The sequence below is a fragment of the Garra rufa genome, chromosome 7 (genome assembly GCF_049309525.1).
Source record: "Garra rufa chromosome 7, GarRuf1.0, whole genome shotgun sequence".
In the NCBI taxonomy this organism is placed as follows: domain Eukaryota; kingdom Metazoa; phylum Chordata; class Actinopteri; order Cypriniformes; family Cyprinidae; genus Garra; species Garra rufa.
In genome coordinates, this window is record NC_133367.1 from 12918809 (window position 1) to 12928659 (window position 9851).

Here is a 9851-nt window from a genome sequence, read left to right on the forward strand (position 1 = left end):
ACTTTTACTTCATCAAAAAACTCATTGTGCATGATTTATAAGCCTGTTTCCTCATGGGGACCTAAGAAATGTCCCCACAAGGTCAAAATCTACTGGTATTCCTATCCATGTGGGGACATTTGGTCCCCACAACGTGATGAATACCAGGTACACACACACACACACACACACACACACACACACACAAATAGAGTTATTTGCCATTTCTTTGTAAAATATTGTGACATTAAGTAGAAATTTCTAAGTAGAAATAGTAAGTAAAGTATTTTTTTCTACAGAGTGTATGGTTTTTATGTTTACAGTGATTAACTTCACTTTAGACATTTTTATATCTTGTGTGTATATTATTGCATGTACGTCTATTTGTGATGCATGACAGACAAGATAAAAAGTGTTTTATGTTTGCTGGTTGTGTACTTGTTGGACAGAGAGACAGAGAGGGGGTGTGTGTGAGTGTGTGAGGCACTCTTTACAACTCCACCCATCGGGTGAAATGTGACTGCAACTACAGCATGCTGAACACTCAACTCCAAAAGAGAGAGAGAGATAGGGAGAGCAAGCACTATCAGAGAGGGAGAGAGTGTTTTACCACTGTTGACTGTCGGCAGTGTCACTGCTCCTTTGAGCTTCTGGCAGTAGAGGCACCTCCACTCGCCCGCTGCACACACGCGGACTGAACCTCCTCCACTTCAGCTCAAACTCCACTTCAGCGGACTACTTCAACAGGACGGCTGCTTATCTGCCTTTTCTCTGCTGATTTCGAGAGCTTTTCAAAAAAGTTCCAAATGTTTTCGCCCCCATCTCTCGCGGACCAGTTTTAACTTTCCCTCCTACATCTGCAGTTCAGATGTGTGGAACATGACAGCTACGTTTGCTTCAGACTCTACAGGACGCACAAGTTGCATGACTTTCAGGATGCCTGCAGGAGAGCCGAAACAGAATTGATGCTGTTGTTCAAGATTTGGAGATACGGCGGTATAAAATGCAAGATTAAACGTGACGTTGTCATCTCAGCACCTAGCTAGGTCTCTTTGCTGCTGCTTGTTTCTGAGATTCAGTTTGAAAAATTGCATGCCTTGATCTCTGAATGCATGAAACATGAACAGCAATCAAACAACCAATGCGACTCTGCCGGAGAGTGAAGGGCTGAAGTCGTTTGAGCTGTTCATCATGGTCATCATCATCATCATCACCATTATCGTCATTGGTAATCTTCTGGTCATCATCGCCATCGCACGCACCTCCCAGCTGCAGACCATGACGAATATTTTCATCATGTCGCTGGCATGTGCTGACCTCATAATGGGGGTGTTGGTGGTGCCCCCAGGCGCCACGATTGTCGTAACGGGGAACTGGCAACTCAATAAGACTTTGTGTGAGTTATGGACATCGATTGATGTGCTATGCGTCACCGCCAGCATAGAGACCCTTTGCATTATCGCGGTGGATCGCTATATTGCAATCACACGGCCTCTGCGGTATAAAATGCTTTTGAATAAGTGCAGGGCTCGAATTATTGTTTGCGTCATTTGGCTGGTCTCAGCTCTAACCTCCTTCGTCCCAATTATGAACCAGTACTATCGTGCGAAGAATGACGAAAAAGCACAAAGTTGTTACGATAACCCCAATTGCTGCGATTTAGAAATAAACATTCACTTTGCAATCATTTCATCAGTGGTTTCGTTCTACATTCCGCTGCTCATCATGATTTTCGTCTACGCACGCGTCTTTCTCATCGCCACACGGCAGGTACAGCTCATCGACAAGAACCGGTTGAGGTTCCAAAACGAGTGCATGGGGAATCAGATACAGCCGACGCTCCACGGCAACAACAACTTACCATCGACGTGCAATAACGTCGGAGGAACGACGGCGAAGCGGAAAAGTTCACGTAGACGGCCGTCGAGACTAACCGTAGTCAAGGAGCACAAGGCCCTCAAGACTTTAGGCATCATCATGGGTGTCTTCACACTTTGCTGGCTGCCGTTCTTCGTGGCGAACATCATCAATGCCCTTGATCGAGACGTCCTGGACAAGAACGTTTTTCGTTTCTTAAACTGGTTAGGCTATATCAACTCCGGCCTCAACCCTATCATCTACTGCCGAAGCCCAGAGTTTCGTGCGGCCTTCAAGAACCTTCTTGGCTGTCCCTGGATACCCGCTCTGAAAATGAACTTCCTTTACAAGGGGCTTCGGACTCGGTGCCCCTGCCTCCTAGGGTCTCCAGAGCCAGGAATGCCTGGATCATTCCAAAGCCCCCCCACATTGCAAGAGGCACTGGCTGAGGAAGGGAGCAGCCAGAGCAGCTACAGGAGTGAGGAGCCCTCGCCAGGACCGCCGCACTCCAACGGCAGCACCTTCTTCAGCGAATTCTCCGAAGCAGAGGCAGAGTTGTGAGTTTCCATCTCTTCTTTACTTGACTAAGATTTATTTTAGCACTCACTATGCATGTGATCAATTTTCCGAGATTTGATTACGTAAGGTCTGTATTGGCGAACAATGAATCAGTGCCATGTCAGTAAGGTCAGCTTGCTCTATATCACATGTCTAGGGAATTTCAAACCTCCTGTAATCATATGACCCAAAGTTCTGAATGCGCCTGTGGTGGGTTTTCTCAGGGGAGATGAAGACCTGTGAGAAGTGCGTCAAGGTTGAGCCAGGCAGTGTTGGAGTTGTCTCAGATTACAGAGAGATTGGACACATACAACGTTTCACGCAAAAATGAACGACTTGTTACGGTGGAATGTAAAACAGCCAGGTGAAGTTTGCACAGGGGGGGAAAAAACACAAGGTTTAAGCTCATAATTGCTTGTGTTTATAGTCGGGATATACAGGAACAAGCCGGCCAGTCAAACTTAATGCAGATGAAGCATCCTCGGGGGAGCTACAACACTTAATGTTCTTGAGGGAAACTGGCATGAGGAATAATTTCTTTCACTTTGGTTTGAGCATTTTGGCATTATCTTTAAAAGAACATGTGTCAGAAGAAAGGTATGAGGAATGGAACAGGACACAAGCTCTGATATGAAAGAGAAACCATGTGCTGTAAATCTGGCATTTTCTCTTAAATGCTTAAGAGAACTGACCGTCTTAAAAGATGCAGGCTTGCCCTTTTGTTTGTTTTCGCTGGACTTTAAATCGTTGACAAGAGTTGAGTCTCTTTAACTGTATAAATACTTGAGAGAGAAAAATATGAAAAAGAAAAACTAATATATGAAATAGACTGTATATTTAACTACATTTTGAAAGTAATTAAAAATTGGAGAAAGAAAAAAGATGCCATGTACATTTTTCAACCAATCTTTTCAACTAAAATTACTTCATCCGGACCAAAATGATAATTATACAGTGTCCACAGGGACGTACAAACACTTCAGTATTGTTGTTTCCTAATGCATTTGCACTAGTCAGATTTACAATGTAAATAGTGGGGTTTTATTCAGATAGCATGGTAGTTATTTTAATGATTTGCTGCAAGAGGCCAATTGTAAAGTAGTTGTGTTTTTGTGGTTTTTCAATTGTTTAAACTCTGCTTCTGCAACACAAGAACTTACTACTTAAACTGCACAACATATTTTTTTAACATAAACTATTAAAAGTACATTTTTAGTTTAGTTTCAGTGCTCTACAATAATCATGTCACAGATAACAACAATAGTAAAAGAAATCAACATAGGATTCTGAATTGACTAAAACAACTCTGTTTATACAGGCTTTTCAGGAAAGGTTTTTCCTGGAAGGGGGGATACACACTTGACTATCACAGTATACGGTTTTACAGCAGCTGTTATAGGGGTCTGGGTGGGCAAGCCCTGGAGACATTTCCTAGCCACGATGAAGTGGAAACAATGCACACGCATACGCATTTCACATCCAAACACAGCCATGTACGGCAGACATCACAAGAGAGAGCTTTTCCTCAATCTTGAGTTATGAGCAAATAATAAAGAGCAATAAAGAGACCAAAAAATTGCACTTTTGTTAGTTCAATACAGTCTTGTTATAAATAGAAGGCACTTTTATTGTGCATTACAGATTTAAATCAAATCAAAAAAGCCTACTGAAGCATTACTGCAATAAAAAATAAAAAAAACGATTAATTTTATTTTACAAAACATAAAACTAATTTTTCTTGAGGCTGTGAAGTTTGAGCTGTTGAATCTGTGGCAGACTTCATGTAAGGAGAAAAATGTTGCGGTGTAAATCGAAAGGCAGAAGTGGAGAGAAAGGAACTTCAATCTCAATCTCTAAATGCTTGAAGCAGTGAGTTCACTGGTGTCAGGTAGCCCATTTCAACAAACAAATCACATTATTCAGCGTATAGCTCACCAACTTACGAGTACATTGAGTAAAATTTGATCAGCCTTGTTATGTCTGAAGCCCTTTTACGTAAACTGTGTACTTTGCTTTTTGTACACCGTGACCAGGTCTCCAGTGAGTTTCATTAAACACGAAGCAGCTCGAACATTATGTCTAGCACAATGTAATAAGACAAAATGAGCATTTTGAGTATTTTTAGTGCGACGTATTATGAAAGTTGACATACAGTAATTCAAATAATGACAGATGGAAGATAATGGCAGTGTGTTTTGTTTAACAGGAAGTCAACATTTTGCCGCTCTGTCCTGCTGATGGGTACATTTTGTGTTGCCGGCAAAAACATGTAAATGAAGCCACAATGATTGCTTTGTGTTTCCCAGAATGGGTTGAGATGCTGTGTATGTGTATTGATTAACCCTCCATGAGAACAAACACTTGTTGCAATTGTTTTCTGTGAACAAGCATGTGTTTTTCATGCAATATGAACTTTAGCGGTGTGACGTCAATTGTATATAACCGATGTTCAAGCTAAATATGGATTGATTGTTGTCTGTAAATTTGTAGCTACCACTAAATTAACTTGTATGGGTGAGGACGAGGTGGTTTCTGTAGTGTTTTTTGGCACGTTTTAGGGCCCCTCTGTTGCTTTTCTGACACCCCCAGAAGCTGATAAACTTTATCACTGAAACGCAACACTTCCGCCTTTGAGGAGAAGCTGTTTACGACCTAAACAGAGCAAGCGCAGCCGGTGCTCAAAGCGAAGGCAAGATAGTAAGCTTGTCACGAAACCTTAATTTCTGCTTGGGAATGAGAGAATATTTTTTGGTTTCATTTCAGGATTTTGAAGACTTTATGAAAAAAAATTGCTTACCTTACAGAAGTTTACAGTGCCTAAAAAAAACAATAAATAAAATATTTAAAAACATTTTTCAAATAATATACAAAATAAGAAAAATATAAAATAAATAAATAAAATAAATAAAAATAAAAAGTATTGAAAATAATATATACATATATATTAGACTGATTCAGCACTGTTTCTTAAATTATGACTGACTCATTAAAAAGAACCAGTTAACAAAAATAGAGATTTATTTAATAGATTAAAAAGATAATAAAATAATTGTAAAAAATAATTGTAAAAATAATATATAAGAAAAATAAAATATAATATATATAAAAAAAATTGAAAATAAAATTATATAAAGACTGATTCTGCACTTTTTCTTAAAACATGACTGACTCATTAAAAAGAACCAGTTAAAAAAAGAAACAGATAATAAAATAATTTAAAAAATAATTGTAAAAATAATATATAAAATAAGAAAAATAAAATATAATATATAAAATACATAAAAATAAAAAAATATTGAAAATAAAATTATATATATAGACTGATTCAGCAGTTTCTTAAAACATGACTGAATCATTAAAAAGAACCAGTAAAAAAATAAATAGATAATAAAATAATTTTAAAAAATAATTGTAAAAATAATATATAAGAAAAATAAAATATAATATATATATAAAAAAATTGAAAATAAAATTATATAAAGACTGATTCTGCACTTTTTCTTAAAACATGACTGACTCATTAAAAAGAACCAGTTAAAAAAAGAAACAGATAGTAAAATAATTTAAAAAATAATTGTAAAAATAATATATAAAATAAGAAAAATAAAATATAATATATAAAATACATAAAAATAAAAAAATATTGAAAATAAAATTATATGTATAGACTGATTCAGCAGTTTCTTAAAACATGACTGAACCATTAAAAAGAACCAGTTAAATTTTTTTTTTTTTAAATAATTGTAAAAATAATATATAAAATAAGAAAAATAAAATAATATATAAAATACATAAAAATAAAAAATATTAAAAATAATATATATATATATAGCACTGTTTCTTAAATCATGACTGACTCATTAAAAAGAGCCAGCTCAAAAAAGAAAGCAATAGATCATAAAATAATAAAAAACTGTAAAAATAATATATAATATATAAAATATATATAGAGAGAGAGAGAGAGAGAGAGAGAGAGAGAGAGAAGGAGAAAGAGAGAGAGACTGATTCAGCACTGTTTCTTAAATCATGACTGATTTGCAACTAATTTTTGTTGCAGTCTGGAGCCCCTTATATTTAATTTGGACTGTGTGCGTTGTTTTTGCATCATGGTGTTGGTTTATACTTCATCTTGGCATATCATCTGCAAATATCAAAGGTCAGTAAACAGAAATTACTCCTCCAACACATTTGCATACTAAAGTCAAAGTCTGTTTTGATTGGAGCACGTCCAGCTGTTCTCCTTCTGACAATTGGTCAAAAGAAATAAACTGCGTTCACCTTTCCATGCAAACTTAATGTTAGATGGAAACTTCAAAAGTAAAGTTTTGTTGGGAAAATAATCGAATGAGTTAATGTAGACAGACAATAGAACATTATCTTCACTGCAGAGCATTACTCCATAGGATTACAATGTTCTGCTTTAAAAAAGGAACAGGTGATTTTTTTTTTTTTTTTTTTTTTTTGGAAAATGGAACGGCTTTAAATCAGGATATTCTTTCATTACGAGCAAGCCTGGAAATTTCCATTCGCTACATTAAAAATGATTCACATTCTACAAATTAAGACGTTGGTTCCATCTGATCGTGACTCCACTTATTTAAAAACCATTTGACAACGAGGCTGTTACTGTACGGCTGTCTGACACCTGTGTGCGTATTTTCCTGGAGCTTGACTTTTGCAAACAGGTGCTTAATCACTGAATAGGTTTATGAGGAAGAGCACAATACAGCTGACAAGCCGAGGCTGGTGTAATGGCTTATCTGCTCCCATCGCCTTCATTGCTGTAACAGTGGGGCACCATGTTTCCACAGATCACAGGTTTATCGCCACCATCAGCTACTGGTATCGCTCTCTGGCTACTGTTGATCTTTACAAGAAAGGGAAGCTAAGATTGGCTCTTGATTGATAAATAACAGAGTGGCGTAACAGGTTTCGGTTTGAGATCTTAAATCAAGGAGCGGCAGAATAGTGGGAGTTAAAGACCTTATTTTTTCCCTGTTCCATTTAAGTGATTAGTATGGAGGCCTGTATCCGCGACTACAAAACAAAAAAGGTTATTGCAACTTTTTCTCTCACAATTCTGACTTTTTCTCAGAATTGTGAGATATAAACTTGCAATTTTGAGTTATAAAGTCAGAATTGCAACATGTAAAGACTTTTTTCTCAAAATTACGATGTAAACTCACAATTGCAAGAAACAGCTATGTCACAATTCTGACTTTTTTCTCACAGATGTGAGTTTTATGTCACAATTATGACTTTTTCACGCAATTCTGACTTTTTTTCTTAGAATTTTGAGATATAAACTCAATTGTGAGTTGTAACATCCAATTTTGAGGGAAAAAAAATTAATAAATATAAACTCACAACTGTTAATTGTTTTCTCAGAATTGCCTATTTATTTGCAATTGCAAGATGTAAACTCATAGTTCTGACTTTTTTCCTCAGAATTACGATGTAAACGTAGCCTGGGTGTCCCCATACTGCCTTGCGCAGCGCGATTTTATTCACGCTTCTAGTCAGTCTGGAAACCATGGACCTAATTTTCACCTAAGATAGGGAACCAATCACAGAACGGGGAGGGAGCAGCAAGACGATGACGCCTTCTATGCGACTCACCGAAGGATCCAGCATGGCAGCAGACGCAAAGTTATCTTTCGTGTCTACACCATGGTCTACACTGGACGCGAGCGGCGCGACAAATGACATTAGAATGCAAGTTTATTTTGAAAAAAGAGCAACTTTTTGCGTTCGCTCTACATACGTCATCCGGTATAATTGAAACGATTGGCTATGAGCTACGCACAGGCGCATTTGATAGACATTCGTATCGCCCAATAAACGGCTCTGGGCATTCGTAAACCACGCCTCAAATACGAGAAAATGAACATGTGGTTCCCAGACCACGAATCATGACGAAGTCATAACGTGGTCTGGTGATAGCCAGGCTAATGTAAACGTACAATTAAGAGAAATAGCCTATTTTGTTCATTTTCACAAATGTAAGTTTTATCTACAATTCTGACTTTTTTTTCCTCACAAATGCAAGTTTTATCTCACAATTCTGACTTTTTGCTTAGAATTGTGAGGTATAAACTCAATTTTGAGTTATAACATCCAATTTTGAGGTAAAAATGTAATACATATAAACTCACAATTGTGACTTTTTTTCTCTGAATTGCCCATTTATATCTCACAATTCTGACTTATCTTGCAATTGCAATTGTTTTAAAGTCACAATTGCCAGATATAAACACGCAATTTTTAGAAAAAAGTCACAACTGTGAGTTTATATTTATTGTTTTTTCAGAACTGGAAGTTTATTTCTCAGAATTATGAGTTTATATCTCTATCTCTTATATCTCTTCTGACTTTATAACTTGAAATTGTGAGTTTATGTTTCACCATTCTGAGAAAAAAAGATTTCTGAGAATTGTGAGATGTAAACTTGCAATTTTGAGTTATAAAATCAGAATTGCAAGATGTAAACTCATAGTTCTGACTTTTCTTCTCAGAATTACGATGTAAACTCCCAATTGCGAGAAATAGCCTATTTTGCTCATTTTCACAAATGCAAGTTTTATCTCACAATTTAGACTTTTTCACGCAATTCTGACTTTTCTTCTAAGAATTTGAGATATACACTCAATTGTGAGTTATAACGTCCAATTTTGAGGGAAAAAATTTAATAAACAAACTCACAACTGTGACTTTTTTTTCTCAGAATTGCCAATATATATCTCACAATTCTGAATTAACTAGCAATTGCATGTTTTAAAGTCAAAACTGCTAGATATAAGCTCGCAATTCTGAGAAAAAAAGTCACAAATGTGAGTTTATATTTGTTTCTCACAATTCTGACTTTATTACTTGCAATTGCGAGTTTATGTCTCACCATTCTACGAATAAAGATTTGCGAGAATTGCAAGATGTAAATTTGCAATTGCGACTTTTTATCTCACAATTTTTTTTTTCTTGCAATTACCTTTTTTATTTTTTTAATCAGTGGCAGAAATGGGCCTCCATAGATTACAGAGACTCTAACGTCACAAAAATGAAGAAAAAAAAAATCGTTGAATTTCCCTTGTCGTACCAAATTGAACTTTTTTGGTTAATCTTTTCCATGTAATTACAAAAAAGTTGAGACTGAAACGTTCAATGCATTATAAAAGTAGTCCAAATGACTATATTCAGCGTTTTATGAAGAAATATTCTCAGGTTCTGAGAATTATAGTTTATATATTATAGTCATACACCTCGCAGAATCTGCAAAAGGTTAATTATTTTACAAAAATAAGAGGGATTATACAAAATGCATGTTATTTTTTATTTAGTACTGGCCTGAATAAAATATTTCACATAAAAGATGTTTACATATAGTCCACAAGAGAAAATAATAGTAGAATTTATAAAAATGACCCCGTTCAAAAGTTTACATACACCTGAATCTTAAAGGA

The 9851-nt window shown here is 36.1% G+C and overlaps 1 protein-coding gene across 1 annotated transcript; it reads left to right on the top strand.

Moving 5' to 3' along the window:
* The first annotated feature begins 646 nt into the window (after positions 1-646).
* On the top strand, positions 647-2397 carry LOC141338816 (beta-4C adrenergic receptor-like). Its single transcript, XM_073844432.1, has one exon. The coding sequence runs from the start codon at positions 1099-1101 to the stop codon at positions 2395-2397; it is 1299 nt and encodes a 432-aa protein (XP_073700533.1). The 5' UTR covers positions 647-1098.
* Positions 2398-9851: the final 7454 nt, after the last annotated feature.